General features: G+C 39.0%; 10 protein-coding genes across 10 annotated transcripts; 4 read left to right on the top strand and 6 right to left on the bottom strand.

Annotated features, from left to right (window-relative positions):
• Positions 1-89: 89 nt before the first annotated feature.
• RHIMIDRAFT_239019 (uncharacterized protein) lies at positions 90-1,554 on the bottom strand (the record flags this gene model as incomplete). The annotated part of the gene is made up of 6 exons (XM_023609087.1): positions 90-128; positions 180-253; positions 313-483; positions 535-1,250; positions 1,300-1,395; positions 1,448-1,554. 6 exons carry the CDS (start codon positions 1,552-1,554, stop codon positions 90-92), a joined length of 1,203 nt encoding a protein of 400 aa, XP_023464582.1.
• A 514-nt stretch (positions 1,555-2,068) lies between these two features.
• On the top strand, positions 2,069-3,054 carry RHIMIDRAFT_258082 (cytidine deaminase-like protein). The gene is made up of 4 exons (XM_023611321.1): positions 2,069-2,429; positions 2,483-2,691; positions 2,746-2,855; positions 2,901-3,054. Exons 1-4 carry the CDS (start codon positions 2,277-2,279, stop codon positions 2,966-2,968), a joined length of 540 nt encoding a protein of 179 aa, XP_023464581.1. The 5' UTR covers positions 2,069-2,276; the 3' UTR covers positions 2,969-3,054.
• RHIMIDRAFT_26520 (PP2C-domain-containing protein) lies at positions 2,879-4,580 on the bottom strand. The gene is made up of 7 exons (XM_023611801.1): positions 4,535-4,580; positions 4,355-4,471; positions 4,222-4,302; positions 4,021-4,152; positions 3,858-3,937; positions 3,656-3,797; positions 2,879-3,596 (listed from the first exon to the last, which is right to left on the bottom strand). The coding sequence occupies exons 2-7, from the start codon at positions 4,455-4,457 to the stop codon at positions 3,127-3,129; spliced, it is 1,008 nt and encodes a 335-aa protein (XP_023464580.1). The 5' UTR covers positions 4,458-4,471; positions 4,535-4,580; the 3' UTR covers positions 2,879-3,126.
• A 1,222-nt stretch (positions 4,581-5,802) lies between these two features.
• On the bottom strand, positions 5,803-7,639 carry RHIMIDRAFT_293087 (uncharacterized protein; the record flags this gene model as incomplete). Its single annotated transcript, XM_023613953.1, has 2 exons — positions 7,209-7,639; positions 5,803-6,114 (listed from the first exon to the last, which is right to left on the bottom strand). Exons 1-2 carry the CDS (start codon positions 7,533-7,535, stop codon positions 5,803-5,805), a joined length of 639 nt encoding a protein of 212 aa, XP_023464579.1. The 5' UTR covers positions 7,536-7,639.
• A 164-nt stretch (positions 7,640-7,803) lies between these two features.
• On the bottom strand, positions 7,804-10,086 carry RHIMIDRAFT_26506 (Clavaminate synthase-like protein). The gene is made up of 4 exons (XM_023611790.1): positions 9,272-10,086; positions 9,185-9,209; positions 8,965-9,134; positions 7,804-8,905 (listed from the first exon to the last, which is right to left on the bottom strand). Exons 1-4 carry the CDS (start codon positions 9,886-9,888, stop codon positions 8,068-8,070), a joined length of 1,650 nt encoding a protein of 549 aa, XP_023464578.1. The 5' UTR covers positions 9,889-10,086; the 3' UTR covers positions 7,804-8,067.
• A 243-nt stretch (positions 10,087-10,329) lies between these two features.
• RHIMIDRAFT_228164 (uncharacterized protein) lies at positions 10,330-12,683 on the top strand. The gene is made up of 9 exons (XM_023607610.1): positions 10,330-10,492; positions 10,544-10,676; positions 10,732-10,873; positions 10,924-11,042; positions 11,094-11,166; positions 11,223-11,439; positions 11,499-11,648; positions 11,710-12,237; positions 12,297-12,683. The coding sequence occupies exons 1-9, from the start codon at positions 10,451-10,453 to the stop codon at positions 12,657-12,659; spliced, it is 1,767 nt and encodes a 588-aa protein (XP_023464577.1). The 5' UTR covers positions 10,330-10,450; the 3' UTR covers positions 12,660-12,683.
• Positions 12,684-16,812: 4,129 nt separating this feature from the next.
• On the bottom strand, positions 16,813-18,086 carry RHIMIDRAFT_258072 (uncharacterized protein; the record flags this gene model as incomplete). The annotated part of the gene is made up of 2 exons (XM_023611320.1): positions 16,813-17,496; positions 17,550-18,086. Coding segments are annotated over 2 exons (1,221 nt in total), but the record flags the coding sequence as incomplete, so codon positions are not given.
• A 239-nt stretch (positions 18,087-18,325) lies between these two features.
• Positions 18,326-19,444, top strand: RHIMIDRAFT_239011 (uncharacterized protein; the record flags this gene model as incomplete). Its single annotated transcript, XM_023609086.1, has 3 exons — positions 18,326-18,341; positions 18,393-18,571; positions 18,629-19,444. 3 exons carry the CDS (start codon positions 18,326-18,328, stop codon positions 19,442-19,444), a joined length of 1,011 nt encoding a protein of 336 aa, XP_023464575.1.
• Positions 19,445-21,287: 1,843 nt separating this feature from the next.
• On the top strand, positions 21,288-22,646 carry RHIMIDRAFT_239009 (uncharacterized protein; the record flags this gene model as incomplete). Its single annotated transcript, XM_023609085.1, has 4 exons — positions 21,288-21,395; positions 21,458-21,630; positions 21,683-21,824; positions 21,876-22,646. 4 exons carry the CDS (start codon positions 21,288-21,290, stop codon positions 22,644-22,646), a joined length of 1,194 nt encoding a protein of 397 aa, XP_023464574.1.
• Positions 22,647-22,680: 34 nt separating this feature from the next.
• On the bottom strand, positions 22,681-23,406 carry RHIMIDRAFT_26450 (uncharacterized protein). The gene has a single exon (XM_023611756.1). The coding sequence runs from the start codon at positions 23,365-23,367 to the stop codon at positions 22,714-22,716; it is 654 nt and encodes a 217-aa protein (XP_023464573.1). The 5' UTR covers positions 23,368-23,406; the 3' UTR covers positions 22,681-22,713.
• Between the last annotated feature and the right edge of the window lie 944 nt (positions 23,407-24,350).

The following is a 24,350-nucleotide window of genomic DNA, read 5'->3' as shown; positions in this document are numbered from 1 at the left end:
AAAAAAAAGAAAAGAAAAAAGAAAAGAATGATATGAAGTCTTGTTGTTTCTAGGAATCTTGATGCTCGAATGGGTCAACTTTCAATAAATTAACTGTTTTGCCAGTGTTCCCATGCTTCATAGTATGCCTATAATCAAAGAGTTTATACCTTGTTTTTATAATTGTATTCACATAGTACCTTGTATTCATCTGTCGTCATATTGTGTTGGTCTTCTTCTTGTACTTTATTTATAGGTATCATCTTTCCATTGACTACATGTATAAAATGGAGTTATTTAAAGTGGCATTAAATATGCTTTATCCCATTTTACCAGAGACAAGTGGAACATCTTCTATAAATTCTTCTTCGGCATCACTATCATCATTGGCCATGTCTATCTCACCCGTATTGACTGTTTCAAACGTTTCCTGTTCTTCGCCCATAGCTTCGTCCGGCTGATCTGTGATATTGTTGCTTAGATTCTCATAGTATTTGGCATAATCTATTGTTATATCCATCAGTAACGAACAAGAGAAAGGATATATTAACTCACAGTCTTCAGTATCTGCATCTACTTCAGTCTGTCCAACTTCTTCAAATGTATCCTCTTCCTCTTGTTCCTGAGTTTCAGCTGGACGATCACCTGTACCCACCAAGATAGTATCGGAAATAGTCGATCGTTGATGCCAAACAGGTAAAGCATTTTGTTGTCTTTTCTGTTCAGCTTCTTCAAGCTTAGCCCGTCTGGCTGCTTCGTTGTCCATCTGTAGATCAACAATGATGTCACCCTGTCCAGCACCTGTGTCCTGAGCAGTTGCAAGTTCATAGTCGTCCGCTCTGTTCCCGTTCGTTCTGCTACCAGGCACATGTTTATAGACATAGCTCGAGGGAATGACAATTGAGTCTGTCTGTTTGAGAAGTGCAATGATAGGCTGAGATTGTTCTCGTAGCTTTGTAAGTACCTGCTGGCTTCCTTTGACATTTTCTGCATTATCATTTTCTACTAGCACAGTTTCACACTGATCACAATGGAATAGCTGATCTGCTACGTCAACGAGTGAGAGTACATCCAAAGGCGTAAATGTTTTTTCACAAGTCGGGCATACATAGCCCTTATTCTCAGATTCAGTTCGTAATTTATCTCTTACAATTGTTTGCATTTTATACATTTTCCATTTAACAACGTCTACGAATTCTTTGTAATCAATGTAATAGTATGTTTTAGGAACCATGCGTTGATCGGGCTTTCTTGGTTCCATTCGATTCACCCTGACATTTGTATGAATATATGATGGATCATATTCTTAGGTTAACTCACATCTTAATCAACCTATCCTCTTTCAGTTTGCCACAAATTCTGTGAATGTCGCGTGCTGTTATTTTTAGAGCCAAGACAAGATCGTCTTCCTTGACTCTTATTTTATGACAGTTTAGTCATTTATAATGAAGTATTTTTTTTTTTTTACCCATTGCTATTAGGTGGAGCATTATTCAACTCATCCAGAATAACGATATATTTAGGATCATAAAATGCGCGAGCTATTCTAGCAACAAGTGCTTTCAATACTTCCATAATAGCAAGAAAAAAAAAAAGAAAAAAAAATACAATCATGGTGGTTGTAGTGCAATATTTTTTATCCTTCTTCTTAGCTATTCTCACTCCGACGGGCATTAAGTCTTGTACTTTTCTTATATGCATTCATCTACCAGGTCTCATTTTGAAGATCAGTTTCAGATACAGTCCAGCTAATGGTTTGTCCTCTTTGCTTACTAATAACACTCTTGTGTTAGCTCATAAATGTCTCGCCAGAAAAGTAATATCCATCTTGACTTGAAGAGACTCAAATCCATGCTTCAATCGCGGAGCTCTTTTCTTTTAAAGCAATACATCTATGACCAATCATTACAAGGATACCAATAAGCATTTGAGTACAATTCGATACAGATCATTCGGATCCATTGGTGCCAATAAGATGAAGCCTACATGACTAAACAAGAATGAACATCATGGCTTTGACATTGTCATCTAATACAATTACAGCTTCTACAGGATGACCTTGATCTTGAGAGCCTAATTCAATAGATGGCTTTTGTTTTTGGAGTTGATCTTGTTCTACCGTTGGTTCATCAACATGGTCACTCTCACTTTCAGGTTATTCACTCTTGACATTTTATTAGAGTTTCTAGTAGCTGTGCAAAACGCGTAGCATATTCACAATCGCGCGGTTTCCCCTTTCTTCGCGTCAGTTCATAGCTCCGACAGTTGGCAAGGGAAACAAACAATCTATTTTGCTCATGTCACAATACAATGCTAAATTTATGAAAGCGGCTCTTGATGTAGCGCAGGAAGCTTACGATAACTTGGAAGTCCCTGTTGGATGCGTCTTTGTTTTGAATAACGAGACTATCCTTGCAAGAGGACGTAACAGACCCAACGAGACATGCAATGTAAATATTACTATTTAAAACGAGTTCGCCCAGACAAATGATCCATTGAACAGGCAACACGACATGCAGAGATTGAGGCAATTGATTTAATATTAGAAGAACATGATCCAATTATTTTCTCCAATGTAGACTTGTATGTCACTGTCGAACCATGTATTATGTGTGCCTCTGCACTAAGACAGATTGGAATACGACATGTCTATTTTGGTTGTGGCAATGATAAATTTGGAGGAAACGGCTCGGTCTTTAACATGCATTCAGAGTAAGGGGAAGATATACGCTCAAGAATGAATGGTTACTAATAATAGATGACAAGTCCACGATTAGAAACAGATCATTCAAAAGGATATGAATCAAAGGGAGGCTATTTTTATGAAGAAGCCATTATGCTATTGAGAAAGTTTTATGTTCGAGAAAATCAAAATGGTAAGAACCATTCTCTTTATTCTATGTAAGCTAACACTTAAACAGCACCTGTACCAAGAAAGAAGGCAAATCGAGTATTAAAAACTGAAATTGCACCAAAAAACAAGGAATGAGAGAGAGAGAAACGATTTTTTTTATATTTATATGAAATACACACACATATATTTATATACGCATATGTTTATATATATATATATATACGATCACTTAGACGCAAACACAATCAAACAAAAATCATAATACAAAGATGGACAGAAATAACAGAGAGACATTATGGCTTTGTCTCTTCTTTACTTGCTACATTTTCGTTTTCTAACTTTCCATCTGATAAAATATCATTACCAAGTGCATCTTTCTTTGGTGGAGCTGCACGACTTGCCATCCATTCATACCACTCTTCCTCTGTCTTTCCATTCAAGATGGCTACGATAATAATAGACATATTATCACAACCAACTCCTCCTCCATCATTATCAGGTGAAAGACAGTGATCCATGATTTGCTCACAAATGTCATCCAATTTCGTCTTTTCAGCGAGTTGTTCACGTATATAGTTGACCACTTGCTGGTTTGTCATGCAGTCCCAGATACCATCACACGCTAAAACCAAAAATTCATCTTCATCTGTTATCTTGTGTTCTAAAACATCAGGATGACAAGTAACTGCTTGTTTCTCAGGCGGTAAATCATTGTTCTGCTTAAACTCGAAATCTCCAATAGCGCGAGAAAGGGCGAGGTTACCTATTGAAAATATTAAGACGACCATTATGATTTTTTGAATCAATTTTGTGCATAATTACCATTGACACGATTAAATTCTACGAAACCACCAGCATTGTTGATACGCTCAGATTCCTTTGGATCAGATGGCTTGTGGTCATATGACAATGCTTTGCTTTTACCGTTTACACTGATAATTGCTCTTGAATCTCCTGCATTTGCCTAAGATAAATTTCAGTCTTATTGTTCAATTTCTATTATTACTCTGTAGAATTTACATACAGCATAGATAGCTTTCTCTTCGGGAATAATAAGAGCAGTAATGGCTGTACAACCAGAGGGATCGCAAATGAATGATTGATCTATATATATATATATATATGCGGTCAATACCACATTCCCGCCTTCTTGCTTTGTTCATATATATATATATATATATATATACCTTCAGCAAGTTCTTTATCTAACTTCATATAAGCATCTGTCAAAGCCTTGGCGTATTCCTTCTTGTCAAAGTAATCTGACTCACGTACACGATGATGAAGGCTTTCTCCCGTATATTTTGCAACAGCAGAACCTAAATGCATATATTATCTTCAGTTTCTCTCTTCTCTTCTTTCCAGCATATGTATAAATGTATATAAACCTCCATGTCCATCATAAACACCAAAAAAACATGTTCCAGTACCATCTAAATCTAGTTGTGCACAATGAGCATCCTCCATAGCTATAAGCGTATATAAGTTATTATTCCTTTTATGCTTCAATTCTTTTTTTACTTAATCTCCATCCTTGCATGGCTGATAGCGCAAATGATAAATGTTTATTCTTTCCAGAATGAGTCGATTTCTCGACAATGGGTTCAGATAGTGTTTGTCCCATGATCGATAGTGGATCTATACAATAGTTAGATGCCGTATCCTCATTTTCTTTTTAGATGAGTGTACTATGTCATTTACTTTTTTTTTTCTTTAATAAAAATAGAAAAGAAGAAAAGAAGAGCTGTTTATTAAAGTGGAGAAATAAAAAGTTTTTATAAAGGGAAAGTCAAAGCTTTTCTTGTTTATTCACAAGGATGTACACATTTAGTTATTCTTGTTGTTTGCTTCTACTGACAACAAAGAGCAGCATTAAGCGTGTATATATATATATATGCTTATATGAAGGACTATTATTCATTTGCTATGTTATACATCATGGTACAACTACGCTCAATACCAATACGTCATTGTAAACGGCAGTGATCGGATTTCATTCTCCACTACAGACGCGAACATAACCAGAAAAGGAAATTCGTGGATCTAGACATTACAGTGTTCGCACTTCAAATTCGAAAATGTAATTCAAATAAAAAGTTATCCAGCTTGGAGTTCCACGTATTTACCCTTGCATTTAAACAAAAACAATGGTCCTAATGAAAAAATGAGAAAATATAAGTATCCGCGTACTTTCTTTTTATGCTACTGTTGATAAAATAAAAATCCACTCTTTTGCAGTTTTTACAAGTCCAAAAAAAAAGCATAGTTTTGGGGAACAAAACCTTTAAATTTTTGTATTACCTTACCAGTACCTGAAATTGTAGCTCCATTGTACTTTTCATATTTAGTGTACTCATAACGTTATTTGACTTAAAAAGTTAAAATTGTGTTTTAAGGAGTGTTAAACTGTGTAACTAAAACCTATATGACTTCAGCGTTTTAAAAAAGACATTCTTGCTTTCAACAATGTTGAATTCACAATATCATAATTACGCATTCCCCACAGATTTAGATCCTTCTGTTTCTCCTTTAGCAAAAGAAAAAATTGACCACGTCAATGATAAGTCTAGCAACTGAGGTATCCATAATCAAAAAGATGTCTGGGAAGCCGTACGTCAATATTTAGAAAAGTCAATTGGCAGTGATTTCTGTTTGGAGAAACGTCGTATAGTCCAGTGTGGTTATTTAATCGAATGTCACCCATCAACTCCAGATGAATTATGGGAATACTTTCAAGACGATAACTACAGTATCTCAGCGCCGTTCAAAATTTACAGTAAATATACTGAGAGGGTAAATGAACTACGAGTCCCAGAATTGAGACACAGATATAAAATTAGTAAATGGGATATGCATATATTCTTAAATACATACCGAAACAAAATGAAAAAAAGGAATAAAAAAAAACAGACGTATCAATAAAGTTAGTATTTTCCTATAATCTTTTTTTTTTTCAAATAAAACTTACCTTAGGTATTATAACCAGCTGTAATAGGCTTAACAGCGTTTCCTGTACAGAAAGCGGCAGCAAGTTGGTTGAACTGATCAGTCTGTGATGGACTGATATTTCTGTTGAATTGAGGAAATGTTTTTCCAAGTAGTAAAGTTGCCATCCCAGATAAGCCAATAGCAACAGCATTCAGATTGTCTCTGGCATGAGTGTTTTGACCTGCTTTTACTGACGGACAGGATGGGTTCACGCAAACAAAAGCTCCATTCACATTTTTTAAATTGATATAACCATTCTTGTCTGTTGTACTGCGCTTTGGATGTAGTAACTTCTTAAAACAAAAAATGTAAGTTTGCGACGTGTTATATTCGCTTGCTATGCAAACCGAAGTGTAGAGGCTATGCTTGATAGGCTTCTAGTATCCTCCATATCCTTGATAACCTTTTTATAGACGATCCAAAACAGAGTCCGCTATCTCCAATAAACATTGTTGATGGTTTCTTACTGCGTAAGGTCACAAAAGATCGCTCTTGAGAACATAGCCTGCCGATATACATTCGCTTTTGCAGTTCATACATTCGTAATTGATGTACTCTTTGCCAGGAGTAATAGTAATCTCGAAGTACGTCTTGGTGCGCGATTCTTTCATTATACTATTTGTTTAATTCCTCTATGCTACGTATTTCTTGGAAGTTGCATTTACTGAGTTTCACTTCAATTTCTGAGATAACTTTAGCTTTTGTTTTATTCTTGCCTTGTCGTATACATATATATATTTGGTAAATAATCGCCTATCATGTTCGTATATCAAGTTACCATCTATATTATTTGTCTTCCATATACCACACTCTTTGTTGTTTGTACTAGAATATTTTGTATGTAGTTAATTTATACACATATAATCCACAATACATCGAAGCCTTTTATCACAAGCTGTTGCCCCAAAATAAAATCTTCAGGTACTTTTTCAACCAGTTGAGTACATCTTGTATCTACATATATACACAAATTGACAACAGAAAAGCTCCAAAATACCATTGGCAAGCGCGTGTTTATAGATCCTGAACGCAGAAATATGCTGTACTGTATGCGCGAAACATTCAACAAAGCTAAAAATAAAGGTTATCTTTATCAGTATACAAGTAGTCAAAGAGCCAAGAAGACCAAGGCAAGAAAGCTCAAGAAGTTGCGACAAGATACGAAGCCTGAATTAGTCAAAGAGTGAGAGATATATCTCTCCAAGTGTCCAGTTTCTACAGTCGATGTTGCCAAGTTCTCCGAGTACTTGAAAGCAAGGCCAAAAAAAGCGGATGAGGCACTGTCCTCTTATTACTCAAACGAAGACAAAGCACAGCATGACCATAACATTCTTCCTTTTCGAAAAATGAAACCCTCTTCGATCATCAACAAGAAGCAGTCAGATACTCGACTTGCAAAAACGCTGCGGGAGAAATTTGGAAAGGACTCTGTCCTTGTTATGGGTGACTGATCTGCTGCCAATATCAAGTTCCACGAGCCGATCAGTGGCAAAGGCATACGAAGGATACTCAAGAAGTATGGGTTTCCTGTGCATTTGATCGATGAACGTAAAACGACATCACTTTGTTCGAAATACAAATATGGAAGGTTGGATAAGTTTCTGAAGACTCCCAACCCACGACTATTTAGACGAACGAAAAATCCAGTAGTCGAGTGCCATGGGCTCTTAAGATAATAAGACCTCAACTTTTGAAATATAGACGACTTTTTCATAACCTCTTTTACCAGATGTACAAATCAAAGCTGTTCAGAGCCCTCGCGACTATGGGATATAGACTTGACAGCAGTGCTGAGCTTTGAGCAAATTATGATCAGCCATAGGCAAGCATTTGGCCGTCCTTCAAGATCCAAAAGACAAACCTTAAAGCGCTCTTCTTCCACGAGCAACGACAGTTCGCAACACAAACACTTCCGCTCTACACCTCCCGATGACGGCTGCACTTTTGCCTGAGGGATGGATTAAAGGTAGAGTAAATCATGATGCAGGTAAATTATATTTGACTTTTCTCCCTCTTCATCTAAAAACTAAATAACCTTTTATCAAAAATTCCTCTTTTGTTTGTCCAAAAAAGGTAAGCAGGATGTCTAAATTTTAATTTTGATTCGTTCAAGAAAAAAACCAACATCGTCTGCTGTACAGTTTTTAAAAACTAATGTCGCGCCAAGATGGCACATTCTTGTATATTTTGTATTGTAAAAATTGAATTTTTGCAACATTACTTTCTGGAAATACTGTAAAAATAAACTAACGGCGCTTATTCAACATTCGTTCAAGCAATCTTTGCTTTACAGTTGTGCTTTTCTGTGAAGAGCTGCATGAGTCAGACCTCTTTCTCTTTTCAATTGGTTTCGTTGGCTTTCTTGCTGAGGATGTTCCCATGTCATCTTCATCACTGTTTCCTAAAGTTTGCCTTCGATTGATCTTTTTTATAGGCTTCACAGATGGATTGTTCATTTGCATGGGTATATTCACAATATTCACATCTTCATAGTCATCATCATGATCCTCATTGGGATTCCAATCGTCATCTTCTTCATCCTTGACTGCTCCCGTTTCTTCCGTATCTTCATCATCATCAGTTACTGCTACTTCATCTTTGGACAATTTTGGCTTTTTTGGATTCTTCTTCTTCTTTGGACTGGCCTTGGCCAATGGAATATCAATCGAAAGTAAAGCCAATTTTGAATTTTCAAGCACTCGTTTGGTTAAATCAAGAGGATCTTCAATTATGTCTGGAATCTCGTGTCGATTTCTGATGCTTTGACTCAATGTACCCTTCCTTTCATGACCAATGTCTTCTGTAAGACTGTTTGCAAAGAAGAGGGCCAAGACAGCCATACTTTCAAGCTCAAAGTAAGAAAATATCTTCTTCTCCTTTAGCCATTCATCAAACTTGATGAGAGCGTACCAATTTAGTTTTTTATAGTAAGGGAACCGAAACTTCAAGGGCACATCCGTCGCTTGTTCGATTTGATAGACACGTAGCTGGGTAGCGATATTGAATGAGTGTAAAAAGTTACCACCAATGACAAGTGCATCTTCAGGTGTATAAACAGCATGGATCCAACCAGTTGGAATAAACCTATATAGAGAAAGGGATAGTTGATTTTATATATATATAGATTATGTGTTTTTACATACATTGTGTTTCCAGCCTTCAGTTCGATAGAGTAACACTCTTTTACTAAATCTCCAAAGAAAGTAACAGATTGATCGGGCGATGATGACCATTTTTGGTACTTTTTCAAGTTTTTGGGTGTTGGCTCAACCAAGTAAAACGTCTTTAGTCCGTTGAGAACGTGATAGAATACCTACAAAAAAAGTAAGTATCTTGCCATTTAAATGCCTTTTTTTTCCTTACCGAACTTCCACCAAAGTCAATATGACTAGAATAATAATTGGCATTTTATACATTAAAAGAAAAGAAATATTAAAGACAAGAACTTACAAATCAGTATAAGAGTCCCTTGTGCCCATCAAACAATACAATTGCACTTTTGGACGCTCTTTTATCCTCTTTGGCCACATATGATCCACCCAATCCATCTCTCTGACAACAGTAGGCCTTGTTATCTTTTCTGCTAATGCCGTCTCACTTATTTCCAAGCTGATCACGTTACGAATCCTGTCTCGATCGGGATGAGTGTAGTAATCTGCCCAACGACCTAGTGTCCAGCCTGTGATCTCAGATTGTGTCGCGACATCAATCACTTCAATTGGTCGGTCTCTTCCAACTAAATCAGCCACTTTCTGGACTGTCAGGTCACTCGGCATCTTCATTCCAAAAGCGGATTCATTCTTTTCAATAACAAAAGGCTCTCTAAATCCTGTCTTTCTGAACAAATCCAAGTTGACTTTATCAGCTGGATACCTTTCAAATCGATCCTTTTGAAATGTCTTTGCTCTCAGTAGCTTTTGCCAGATCCGTTCATCTCCTGCAGCTGTTCCTTCGTTTAGGTCTGCATAGTTCAATCTAGCCTGAGATCGGGATGATTTTCGAATGGATTTATCTGCAGTTTTTTCAGCAATCAAAAATATGTCCAATATATATATATTTATATACATCCTTAAACTCACATGTTGTTGGTCCCCATTTTGCTTGACATTGTGGACAATAAAATTTTTCTACTAGTTCAACGTTATCAATCTTTAGACAATGAGCATGATACCAGTCAGAACACGCATCACACTGAAGCCACGTATCAAAATTGGATTGACTTGAAGTTAAATCAGTTTTACAAAGTGGACAAGGCTCTGAAGACATTACAAAAAAAAGACGAAAAAAAAATCGCAAGTTTTTTTTTTTTTTTTTTTGATACAGAAATGCATCCTGTCAAAAATACAAAACCCATGTGTGTGTCTGTTGTAAACTAAATCGCTCACAAGCGTATGTGCTTATAGGCTTATTTTGCTTGGTTATTAATTGCATACTTTTCTAAATTTGTATACATATGTTGTCACCCTCTTGTTTTATGCATATCGTTTTTTTTTTTTTGTTTGTTGTGTGAGAATGGTTAAATATTTTATCCGCTTATATCCCAAAGGAAGGGTTTTTTCACATGCTCTTCACTTTTACATATAAAAATGCATTTGGTTCTCAGGACTTTCTTTCTTTTATACGTAAGCCATGATACCAAAGCTTGCAAGTGCTGACTCTGGATTTATCCAAGTAAAAATACATATCATTTGTTGCTGCAGACTCTTCAACTTTCTATTGTAGGAACCACCTGTTTTGAAAAACCAATATGAAGATGATATCGTATTAAAAAACATTTTGAAAAGAATTATTCCCAAGTCTGTATTAGATGACATTGAACCTGACTTGAATAGATTTGGTGAAAGAGTGATTCACGGTAAGATATATATATATATGTTATTTATACAAAGAGACTAACATTTGTCTACAAGACGTGTTGGCGATGGGCAATGATGTAGAAGATCCCAGTAATTATCCTCGATTAAAGCAGTATGATGCATGGTGCAAAAGAGTAGATGAAATAACCACAGCAAAAGGATGGAAGGAATTGAACGATGTAGCTGCAGAGGAAGGGTAAGCTTTTTTTTAGATACACATACACAATCTTATATATATATAAACAGTCTTATTGCCATTGGTTATGAACGCAAGTATAACGAATACTCACGTATTTATCAATTTGCAAAACAATACCTCTATGCTCCTTCCTCTGCCATGTATTCATGTCCTTTGGCAATGACTGGTAAAAAGATTATAGGAGTGATGTTGTACGAAGACTTACCTTTTTTTCAAGACGGCGCTGCTCGTGTCATTGAATTACTTGGCACAAAAGAAATGAAAGAGGACATCTACACTCGATTGATCAGGTGTTTTGATTCTTTAATATATGTAAACCTCTTTCTAACAGACACGTTCTGTTTAGTCGTGATCCTAAAGTATTTTGGACAAGCGGTCAGTGGATGACTGAACGCCCAGGTGGCAGTGATGTCGGAAGAACAGAAACAATCGCCGAACTTCAGGATCCATCCACCAACACTTGGTCAATTTCTGGATTCAAATGGTTCTCCAGTGCTACTACAGCAGATATGACCGTTCTCTTAGCTCGTGATGTGAATCCTAAAGATGGCACTGCTCGTCCAGTAAGCAATACTTTTGTTTGCTATCTTTTTTTTTTTTTCTTAAAAAAAGTTATACGTAGGGAAGCAAAGGTTTATCTCTCTTTGTCGCTAGAATGAGAAATCCTGATGGCACATTGAACGGTGTTCGTGTGCATAGATTAAAAAACAAGTATGGTACAAAGGGACTTCCCACTGCAGAACTTGAATTATCCGGTATGAATGCAGTCATGGTAAGAAGCATTACCCCCCCCCTCTCTATTGTATAAGTATATCAATTTAATTTAAATGTAGCTTGGAAATCCCGGCCGTGGTGTTCCTGGTATTGCATCCATATTAAATATTACCCGTATTTATGCCTGTATCGGCGTTGTCTGTAACCTTCGCAGAAGTTTAGCCATCGCCAAAGATTTCGCCAGTAAGCGCGAAGCATTCGGTCGTACGCTTGACAAGACACCACTTCATATCACTACCCTTGCTCAGCTCGAACTTGTTTTCCGTGCCGGTTTACAGATTGCATTTTACTGCACTGAGCTTTTAGGCCGCGTTGAATGTCAAAAGGCTACAAAGGAAGATACTCAAATGCTACGCTTCCTTACACCCATCGCAAAGGGGTATGTATGCAAAGTAGGTGTACAGGCGATCAGTGAAGCTATGGAAGCTCTCGGTGGTCAAGGATACATGGAAGATACCGGTATGGGTCGTCTTTTACGTGATGCACAAGTCAACACGATTTGGGAAGGCACGACGAATGTGATGGCCATGGATGTTTTAAGAGTCATGCAGGAAACAAAGTTTGCTTGCTTGAATGTATTCAAGAAGGTACGTGCAACTATAAACGCATTCATATAGGGTGCAAACTAACAATCTATATGCTCTAGACTATGGATGATAAATTAGACAAGGCTGTCCAAGCGTCTGAACGTCTAAGACAACCTGCTCAAACGGTCCGCACAGCTCTCAGAAATATTCAAGACTTTGTTCAAAAGGATCAGTCACGCTCCTATTTAGAAATAAACTCACGTCAGCTCATGTTTGCTCTCGGAAGAGTACTTGCTGGATCTTTACTTTTAGAACAAGCTGCCTTTGGTTTATCTAATCAACTTCAAGGTGCAGAAGAGGACGTCTTGGCTGCTCAGCATTGGTGTTCTCCGCATGAGTTAGTGCAGGACATTGCTTCAAAGTCAGCACAGTGGGTAAGCGAGGAAGCAAAGATTGTATTTGGTAAACAAGCCAAAATATAAATTAATAAACTCCCTCCCCCCCCCTTTTTTTTTTTTTTTTTTTGTTCGTGAACTTCTTAATAGCTAACAATAGTTTCTTTTATAATAGCAGCTTTATTCATAAAATTAGTATTTTTATATTGATGAATATATCCTAAGTATATCACTTAATGTAAAACTGATTTTTATATGATTCTTTAATTTTAAAGAGAAAAGTCAACGAAATAATGAAGTAGACTTATAGATGCTTTTTATACTAATTTCAATGTCATAGTTCGAAGGGAACAGCTTGAGCAGCGCGTTCATAATGGTTACGTGCTTATTGGTTGATAATATGCATATATTTCAATTTAATTTACTTAGTAAATGGGGAATCGCAAATGCACGAGATGTAGTAGGCCTTAGCTTAGGAAAGCCTCAGTACCTTTTTCGAGACTCCGAGTCGAACCACTTACATGGTCAAGGCAAGCTTTTAGTGAACTTGGCAGCCTCTCCTGCCTATCTTTAGTGCATACATTCAACTGCATTGAACTGGCTCGAAACCAGCTAGTTGACATTCGAAAGTCACTTACACTACTTGGACTTTCATCGATTGTGTTGCTTTCCCAATATCCAGCACCAAACACTAACTGACCACTACATAAATTTTTTAAAAATGACCCTCAATGAAATGGACAAGCATCCGCATATGAAAGGTCACTATATAATCATGGATAATGCGCTCATTCATACGCTTGAAAATATAAAGAAATATATAAAATATCGAGGATATAAATGTGTGTATCTTCCTACTTATAGGTTTTTACAAGGAGATACTTTATCAAAGAGAATTATGGAAGCCTGCAACAGCGTAGAAAAAGGTCACCGCTGGCACCGACAGCACCGACAGCACCGATAGCACCGATAGCACCGATAGCACTGATAGCACCACTGTGTGATAAAGAAGTAATAAGGGAAATGTGTGTCGATGAGTCTCTATATAGCCTTTTTATTGTATATTAAGACGAGAGAGAGCTCATTATTACAAACAGCGTCATTTTATATGAAGATAGAATTTTTTTTGTATAATGGTATATTTTATTCAAGTACAGCCCGTCGGCTTGTACATATTAAAGAAAAAATAAAGAGCAAAGAAGCATGAAAGTGAGATCTTTGTCTCAAGCAGTTGTGGATTGGGCTATATTCGAAGACATCCTTCATCCGCGGTTGACCCCAGTTTATTCGGCGACCACAACCGTTCCAAGTCGGTAAATCGAGGTATATCCACAAAACCGGAATCTCTAAGATCACCGATATATTCAACGCCTCCCAGTTAACAGAGAAACCCAGCATGTCTACTACTTGAAATAGGAGCTTGCAGCAACCCATTGCTTTTACATCCGGCGAACGTAGTTCTGCAAAGGCTAAAGGCAGAATAGGGCTGGGGCTACCAGAAAAACTGCATAAGCAGTATTGTAACGTTTGTAGGGCAAAAGAGTGGTTGTAATTTGATTCCGTGTCAAGTTGGATGAGTGATCGGAGCCAACGTAACTGAAGTGCATGAAGTTGGGTAGCTGGATCCAGATCTGCTAAATCGCCCTCCTTTCGCAGGCGTCGACTAGTGTCAAAGCTGACCTTCGGGAAGGATCTGAAATTGATGAATTGGTCAACTATTGAACGGACCTTGGCGAGAAAATAAGCAGGTACAGTGAGGACACATAGACAGTGCCATATTCTACTGAGTATCAATGTATTGACTATCAAGCCGCGCCCTTAAACTGAGAGTTTCCGTAAGGCAAGACAATGAGCAATCAATCGAACGGAACCAAACAATTCGCCTAAGCAAATCATCATCCGTGTGGAAGAACTGGTCAGCGGAAAACCAAGGTAGATAGCCGCCATGTGACTGTTGGAATCATGCCAATGCATTATGCCCCAATGCTGGAGGCAACTGCGCCAAAGAGGTTGGGCTTGTCCAGATAAGGAAACGGCGATAGCCTTGTCTAGGTTGAGCTTAGCGTTTGAAGTTAACTCATATGCGTTAATGAGAGCCAACAGAGAGGTCAATTCTATCGGATCTTTTAGAAACACCAAAACATCGTCAGCGTATACAAGCAGCTTAAGAACAGATGGTCGACTAATAGGCTGTGGTGTTTGACCGAGAGCTGGGCCATGGAACAAGAAGCCTGGTAATAGAACGAGTTAATCGCACGGAGAAGGGGTTCCAGAGCCAAATTAAAGAGAAAAGGCGATAGAGGGTTGCTCTGTCTCAGACCCCGCTCTTGTGCAAAAGCAGTAGAGAGAAAACCGTTCACCTTAACACATAAGGATGTGTTGAAGAATAAGGGGGTGATGCAGTCGATGAACTGAGTAGGGAAACCAAATCGGAGAAGACAAGCGCGTAGATAAGTCGGATGCACACGATCGTATACTTTCTCCTGATCGAGAAGAAGAGCAATGCCTGGTAGGCGATAACGGTGTGCAATGTCTATGGCCAAGCGAGTAACAAGTTCATTGTCAGCGATGAATCTTTCGGCGAGAAATCCTGTCTGGTGTGGTAGTAGAAGGTTTGACACGGTACTCCCAAGTCGGTTTGCCAAAAGGCGTGTAAACACCTTGGCATCAGCACAAATGAGTGAAATTGGACGCCAGTTTTTCAAATGTCGTCGGTCTCCTTTGTTTGGCAACAGAGTTATCACTGAGCGTTGCCATGTAGCCGGGAAGAGGTGTTCAGTTAGTGCAGTGTTTAGCACATCACAGAATAAACTACGACAAAATGGTTGCTGGAAAAGGAACCGTAGAACTTCGTACGGTAGGCCATTGATTCCGGGACTGCTATGAGAAGGTGTGTGAGCGAGGCATGTCTCGACCTCTTCGTCAGTCCATTCAGTAAGGAGAAGTGTTTGCTGTGATTCATCAAGCCGAGCGGTGTCTGGGAGTTGAGATAACAAAAAATTAATTGCTTGAGGAGATACTTGTTCGGTAGAGTAAAGTTTACTATAGAAACCTTTTGCACAGTTGGTTAGTTCCTCTGGCGTCGACGATATAGTATCGTCGTCTGCGGCCGATTCGGAAATTGCCTGTTGTTGTTGGCGGCCTTTTAGACATTTGTAAAAATAGGCATTAGAGCGCTCCCCTAGCTCGCGCCACTTATGTTCAGATCGCAAAGCTAGAATCGAGGCGCTATCTTGGTAGTGTCTGTCTAGCTCAGACTCTATAACGGCAATCGTAGCTGATGTTGAGAGGCCTATTGTTTTCCGTAGAGGTTGTTGTCGGCGTCGTTGAAGGGAGTTAACGGTATGACGACGAGCGGCCTGTTGTTTGTTGGAGAAAGATTGTACGAAACTCTTAAGGATCACCTTGAAGTGGTCCCATCGCTGAGGAGCATTACCGGCAGGTAAATGTCTCTCGGCACTGGAGCAAAAAGCAGTTAGTTCTGAGCGGAATTTACGATTACCCATTAAAAAGGGGTTGCATCGCCATATGCCAGGATCCACTTTCACAGAACCCATGGTGAGACAGATTGTGAGTACTGAGTGATCACAGCCTTTGATATAAGTGAGGCGTGGATAAGTGATGAGACGTTGTAGATCGCTTGTCACCAGGATGAAATCGATTATTGAAATAGTACCAAAAGTAGGCATGCGGTGTTGATTGGAGTCGCTGAGAAAGGTGTCGTGTCAAAACGAGTGCAGCCATTCTTTCCAAGGTTGGAGTAACTGATATGTCATAGGAAGATGGATATCATGGTTAAAATCTCCCAGAAGAACAGCGCGTTGTGGAGGCGCATCATCGAAGTGTAACATGGAGTTGAGAGAATGAAAGAAAGCGGGGCCATCTGTGTGATGCGCTGGAGTATAGAGGACATAAATAAGAAGAGGGTCATAGGCTCCTGATAAATCTGTGATTTGAGCGACGAGGAGCCGCCCATCTACAGAGGACCAGCGCGGTTCAATCGCTAGCTGACGATTAAAAGAGATTAGGCCACAATGGCGAGTCCATGTAGCTGAGCAAGTTTGAAGACATAATTCAAATTGAGAATGAAGATCGAAGGAATCGGCATGAGTTTCTTGTAAGGCTATGATGTCGGTTTCTAAGGAACGAATATAACGGGCAAATGATTTTCCTCTTGGAGAGAGGATTTTTTTAAGGCCTCGACAATTAAGCGAGGTTATTGAGACACGTATGGTATCTCTCATAATCGTCGTGAGGAGGATGAATGAGCCGCTTCCCCATCTGACTGTGGGGTTGCACCCGGAGTAGAATTACTCTGTAGAAGACGGGCATCGTCTTCGATATCTTGCCTCTCTTGTGAATCAATTGACATGGTATCAGAATCGTGGTCAGACTCATCCGATTCTGATTGATCATCGGAAGGAACGTAATCTGGGTCGTCGGCATCGTCATCCTTCTCAGGGATAACTGCAGTAATGATAGTGGTAGATGCCTTTGACCTAGTTCGTGCAACGTTTTTCTGGGTGCTGGCTGTCATCTTAGAAGACTCAATGTCAGACTGGTGTACAAACTTAGATACAGCAGATACAATAGCAGCTAGTGCTGAGGAGCTCTGAGTGGGCGAAGAGCCTAAATTCAATGATGAAGACGACATAGGTATGTCAGGCAAAGAATTATCGTAGCGGATACGTTTCTCGCCCACTGTGGCGGTGTTACGTTTAGGACACTCCCTAATCAAATGGTCTGGATCTCCACAGCTGTAACAAGTCTTAATACGCTGCTGAGATAGGCGAGAACAGTTGCCTTTCGTGTAGCCAGGCTTATGGCAGTAAAAACAATGGGGTGCCATACCTCTCCACGAAGCGTAAATAAGTCGTTGGTTCGTTAAATCAATTTCGTGACTGAGAGAAATTACGGTGTGATCCTCAGGCGTGGTATCGATAAGGTATACCCTTTACCGAAGAAAAGACGACTAACCGGATCGCGATATAAACCAACATGGAGAACTGTGCCGTAGCGAGAGAGCGCCTCAGTCAGAAGTGGGGTTAAGCTGTCTGGTCTCATCAAAGGTAACTTTTCAAGCGAAACTGGGTAAATGGAGCTAGTAGGAGGTAACGTTGGTGCGCCAATCACTGTGAAACCTCCAACTGCTATACCAACACTGCAAGCGGTTATGCGAGATTCTGCGGAATCAAAAGCAATGATGCCTCCATTAATGGCTCCCTGACGCACTGGAACTGCCACAACAGCGGAGGAATATTGATTGGGGAGAGCTTCATAGAAATCTGCAGGCAGAACAGAAAGCTGTTTCAGGTCGAATACTGCACTATTCATCTCATTTGATTGTACCCAGAGTTGGTTCTGATTGCGAACTCTAACAGCTGCTTTTGCTTCTGTATTCTCAAATACTGTAAGGTTAGCTCCTCGGAATCCTCCTGCGTGGGCTGTGAATGTTCTCCACAGTTCAGCTGATGTTGTTGGCCTGGTAGATGCAGACGACTCATGTTTTGTAGAAGCTGGTGATAGCGGGATTTAATTGGTTGTCTATCCGTGTAACATTATGTTAGTGGAAAGGGGTCCTCGTATGAAGGCAGAATTATTAAAGAACCGATTTAACTATGGCCAATAATAGTTGGGCATTTCGCGTTATATGTTAATAACGTGTATTATTGTTAGTATCTTTGTGCTACTCATTCTTATAGATACGACACGCTGGCACCACTTTTTTTTTTGCCCCTTTTTCTGTCGTTTGCATGGCAATGAACGAAGGTGAGCGTTTTTTTCATTGTACATATGATTAGTTTTAATTCATATCTTTAGTTGATACGGATTTGTTGGAATTCAGATTGCTCAAACAACATAAACCTGGTGCAGATAGATTGAGCCGTCTTCTTGCATTGCAACCAGAATTCATTAACTTGGTGACTGCAGCTCTCGTAAACTCTCCCAGTGGAACATATATTTCTGCACCAACAACATTCCTGGACAAAGAATGCGGCGTAATCTATGTTTCCAAGATGGCGAGTAGGTTCCCACCTATTATATTGGAATTCTAGGCAAAAGTGGATTTGGACTTCATCCATCGTGCATTCTCGTATTGCATTGAGGCCTACAAACGATACGGCATTCTTCCTATTGTCTTGGTGTTTTGTATTAAGCAGATGGACCGGTTTCTTTTGGTGGAAAAGTTCAAGACAACGCAACAATGGCCCTATATGCTGGAAACAGATTGCTCGCTTGTATCTAGGCACTTTTATTTTTTGACGAAGGATAGCATCATGGATTTGGTCAATGCGGACGAACCACTACCGCCTCTTGCTGCCGTTGCCCATTTTTTGATTTCTGGTGAACCAAGCATCATCGGCAACTCACGATGGGACGATGAACATATCAAATTACTCTATCAATTGAGTATGGAAGTTGCTACTCAAGATGGTACACAGGAATCAAGTCGGCTGGATACACTGAAACGAGTATGTGTTGACACCCACGATCAATTCGAAAAAATTGTCAAATATGTCCGCTTGGATCCTGGTCGAGCTGTCCGTTATGCATCAGCTGGAATGGAATACACCTCTCAAATGGCTCGAAAAATTGATGACCTGCTATCCAACGAGGACGATTGTGTTACTCCCATGGAGGAACCTGACGCTGATGACCTGGTCTGCAATGATCCAGCAAGGAAGCCTGAATCCGACTTTGATAAACAGGCCATTTTGGACTTCATTGACAAGTTCAAGAAGGAATTCAAGGGCAGGATGAATTGGAATGTCTGTTACGCTGCTGCCACAAAAGATCCCTCACTGTCAAATGCAGTTGTTCGCTATGCCAACGCGGTTAGCTTCAAGCGCTCATATTACCGATTTAAGTAGTCATCCCTTGTTTTGCTTTTTTATTTTTTTTTAGCGATTCCTTACATTTGACCCATTTTATTGAAAATTGAAATATACCAATCATTGTTCGTCAATTAATAAGTTCACAACTGGTGAGCCCACAGTGCTATCGGTGCCACCTATATTTTTATGCTTACCCGATTGTTGCTTACCTGATTCTTATCGCTGTCTTATTGTAAGCATTACATGGACTCTTATTTCGACATTTATCCCAGCACTTGTAAGAATGCGAGACGAATCCTTTGAAGTGACCTTTTTCCACGCTGTTGCAGGCTTCCATAATTCTCTTTGATAAAGTATCTCCTTGTAAAAACCTATAAGTAGGAAGATACACACATTTATATCCTCGATATTTTATATATTTCTTTATATTTTCAAGCGTATGAATGAGCGCATTATCCATGATTATATAGTGACCTTTCATATGCGGATGCTTGTCCATTTCATTGAGGGTCATTTTTAAAAAACTTATGTAGTGGTCAGTTACAGTCCCTGAGCTTATGTATCCCTCAGTCTTTCTCCTCTTAGTAGATCTTGGTTTTTTTACGCCAACTGCGATCAAACCTGCAGCTGAGATAGCACCCAGTATCGATGTTGTGTTTGCCAGCATAATGGGCCCGGTAACAATGACGCGAGTGCCTTTTCTGGACCAAGCTCTTGAGCGTTTCATATTAATGTCAAAAGCAGACTCGTCAAGAAATACGCAATTCGTCAGGAAGTTCATGTCTGTATTTTCCCATTTACAAACCCATTCGTACCGTTCTTCAACCTTTGCTGGACTGTTTCGTTCGATGGAATGGAAAACTGCTTTTTTCAGCGAAAGGCTGCATTCGCTTCTCATAAAGTTATAAACAGTGCTGCATGACATCTTGAGATCATTGAATCGTTTCAATAAATCCTCGGTCACTTCAACAACAGTAGCAGAGGGATTGGCATCAATGTAGTTCATAACACTCGTTTTATGTTCTTCGGTCAAGGTACACTTTCGACCTACTATTTTACAACTCTCAAAAATGCCATCAGGGCATACATTATATTGCTTAATCCATCTCTGAGCAGTTCGAATGTGAATGCCCAACTGTTTCGCTGCAGCTGATGCACTCATACACTTTTCAATCTTCAGATCGAAAAACTTAGCTCTATCTTATACAGTATATCGAATATAATCCCGTTTTATGTTTGCTTCCTTCATACGGGCGCCTTCCTCTCTTGACTTCTCTACCAGCATTGGGCAAGTCCGAAATGATTCACTAGAAGTAACATGTTTCAAATATTCGGAATGAGTGGCAATTGTCTCAACTATAAATTCATCTTGATCAGCGATGTAGTCCATGGGTTCAGATCCACCATTTCCATCAGCTACATTCCCACACCCATCTTCATATAAAAATACTGTGCACATATTAATTTGTAAAGATTAAAAAAGAAAAGAAAACACCTGGAAAAGCAGCGCCTGCGCGACATAATTTCGTTTAAACGTAATATTTTATTGATGGTCCAAATGAACGCAAAAATAAACGTCGACTTTAGATGTGGTACTACGCTCTCTAAGCCGTGCTATTTTATCCATAGCTTTAAATTAATAACAATAAGGTACAAAGTTTTCTATATTCTATGTCTCTTTCACAGCCCTCTAAGCGTATTGTTCTATTTTTTTTTTCTTTTTTTTTCTTGACCTGTGGTTAGGACTATCCTCTTCGCTTGAACTGTACGAATAGAAGGCACTGTACTCCTGAGTTATGCTTAGCGCTTTCTCAAATTAACAACAGTTTCCACAAGTTTTTCCGGCTTTAAAATTTGCTGAAAAATATTTTTTTTTCTAATGTCAAATAAGAAGCAATCAAAGCAAAGCAATGTTCAATTAGGACTTCCTGATGGAGAAATAGAAGTTGATAATGACGCCTATGCTTCTAAAATTGGTGGTATTCCTGTAAAGAAAAAAAAAACTACTTTTTATACATGTATTTACCCTGCTTCATTCATATTTCTTAGGTGTGGCTTGATCCAAAGCATCCACCTTCAGCAGAATATTGCACCTGCCGTATATGTGGAGATCTGATGTACCTTTTATTTCAGAGCTATGCACCGCTTCCTGAATCTGCTTATCACAGAGTAGTTTATGTTTGGGCATGTAACAAACGAGCATGTATGAAGAAAGAAGGAAGGTTTGTGTGTTGTTTTAAAAAACATTTAAAGAAGGGGACTTATGTATGTTAGTTTCAAGATCGTTCGTTCGCATATTGTGGATGAAGTTTATTTGAAGGCACAGCGACAAAAAGAAGAAGAAAAGCGAAAAAAAGAAGAAAAGCGAAAGGCGGCGGCTGTTGCAAATCAAACAGGATTCGGCCAAGGATTTCAGGTAAGTGATATGTATATATCTTCTCTTTTAATTGAGCTAATTGTTTATTAGTTGGGTGATCTTTGGGGAAGCTCAGCTGGATCATTTGCAAAGGCTGCAGCCAAAGCAGCGGAGCCCAAACCTTTATTTGGCATGAAACCCACCTCACCCTTTGACCCAAAGAAAGAAACAGTAGACATTGCCGATCAACTGAGTAAGCTAAGCATTCAATCACCGCCTGTGAATGCATCCGATCTTCCTAAATTCCCTGGACAATATCTTTATATTGATGAAGAACCAAAAGAACCACACTATGGAAACATTGACATGAGTCGGTATAAAGAATATTTGGAAATGGAAAAGGAGCTGCTGATGGAGGTCGATGAGAATAGCGGAGAGACTTGGCAGGGTGAGACTTACGAAAAACAACAACTGCCAAAAGGATTCGATAAGCAATTCAAAAAGTTCACAGAACGTGTCGAATTGGAGCCATCACAGTGTGTGCGATATGAATTCGCTGGCCAGCCGTTGTTTTACTCTGCACTTCGATCCCAGCAGCAGCAACTGATTACGACACCCTGTAAATACTGTAAAGGACCTAAAGTATTTGAGTTCCAGCTGATGCCTAACGTACTTTCTATTTTACCAACAACGGAGTACGCGAGTGAAGCAGAAAAGTCTGCTAATGCAAACAACAAAAAATCTTTGCTTGACAGCTGGAGCGCCGGTATGGAATTTGGTACTATCCTGGCGTTTGTCTGTCAAAAGGACTGTCATCCTGGACCTATGGAAGAACCTGCCTATATAGAAGAGACTGTGCTTGTTCAATATGAAATAGACTAGAAAAAATTATGTACAAAAGAAATGTTTATTATGTAAAGAAACAAAATACACGAAATAAATACAAAATTTAGTGTCCCATAGAGTCAGCAGCCTTCTTTGCCTTTTCCTTTGCACCCGTAGCAGCATTAGCAGCCTTGTTTTGAGCTTCATAAGCAACATTTGTGGTTGTATCGCGTGCATCACGAGCAGTTTCGTTTGCCTTGGCCTTGACATCATCAGCGACGCTACCTGCCGTTTTCTTTGCGTGGTGAGCAGCGTTACTTGCTTTATCAGAGGCTTCATCAACACTGTGCATAACACGCTTGGCTTTTGTGGCTGCTTCATCTTTGAATTCTTCAGCAGCATGGCTTGCCTTCTTTGAACCAAGACCAACAGCTTCCTTTGCGGCTTCAACACCACCCTTTAAAGTTTCTAAGATTGTCTTTTCGGAAGGAGTACGTTTGTCAGCTTCGTGCATGGCATCATCTGTCAAATGGGCAGCCTTGTCCTTGACTTTTTGGGCTTGATGAGTAGCAGTTTCTGTTACCTTTTCGGCACCTTCGAGAACGTCGCTCAACTTTTCACCGGTCTTCTTGTTTACCCGGTCAGCCACATTCTTGGCCTTGTCAACGACGGATTCACGAGCAAGTAAAGAGGATACATGAAGTGATGCAGCAGGAGTAAAGTAGACTTGCTTGGTAGCACGACCGAATACAGCGACAGATTTAGTTAAAGAGTTCATATTATGTGTAAAATAAAATAGAGAAGAAAAACAATAAATAATGCCACGATTGCGCAATTCGTAAGGGTATTTATGCTCTTGGTTTATGCTCCTATGTCATAATTATGCAAGACGATACTTTGTCGCTCTTTGGAAAGTGTATACCCAAAATAGAAATGGCATGTCCTTTTTGAGATCACACTGAGGTCATCACTTTATTTTTGCTTTTGCTTTTTTGTTTTCCTTTTTGTACATATTTTCATACAGTTTTTTAAGCTAAAATGAGACGATTCAAAAAAAATAAGTTAAAATAAATGAGACGCCCGCTAAAAAGATTTGAGACAAGTGAATAAAAAAAAAATACAGTCCTATTTTTTGTAGACACATGCCAAAAACTTGTGGACTGTTGTTATAAAATGAAGATCATAATTTCCATAAAAGGTAAAAGTAGAGTCTACGCGCAATTAATAAGGAAAATAAAATGATATATAAGCAGTAAGCAGGCACCAAAAGTATAAGCAGAACCCTCCTTTTCATTGTCTTTCAAATATTTAAGTTCACAAATACTTGTTTATCCCTGTCTTTTGTTTTTGAAAGTCTACAAGTTATCTCAATTCATCATCTTTTTGTAATTAATCAGCTGGGCATTTATACTATTTAGCATTCTATGCCGTACGTATTTAAGTATAATTTGACAACTATGTAGAGTTGCCAACCCTTCTTTTTCTTTTCCTTTCTCTTCATGAAACTACCTTTAAAATTATAACAGTTAAAAGCTCCATTACTGGTATAGGATGGAAATCACAGTATATTTCGTCACTCAAGGCACTTGTAACCCACACGTTCTCTTTTTTGAAGTACATCTTCATTCAAGCATTGGAATATAACTCTGCCTTTGACGCAGGATTTCGCCAACATTGACTTTTACAGAGAAGTCCTTTTATCTCTTCTTCAAAGTTACAAGCCAAATAAACAAAAAATACCATCCAAGTCAAGGACCTACC

Source organism: Rhizopus microsporus, assembly GCF_002708625.1.
Source record: "Rhizopus microsporus ATCC 52813 unplaced genomic scaffold scaffold_12, whole genome shotgun sequence".
NCBI lineage: Eukaryota > Fungi > Mucoromycota > Mucoromycetes > Mucorales > Rhizopodaceae > Rhizopus > Rhizopus microsporus.
This window is presented reverse-complemented; position numbering and strand designations above follow the sequence as displayed.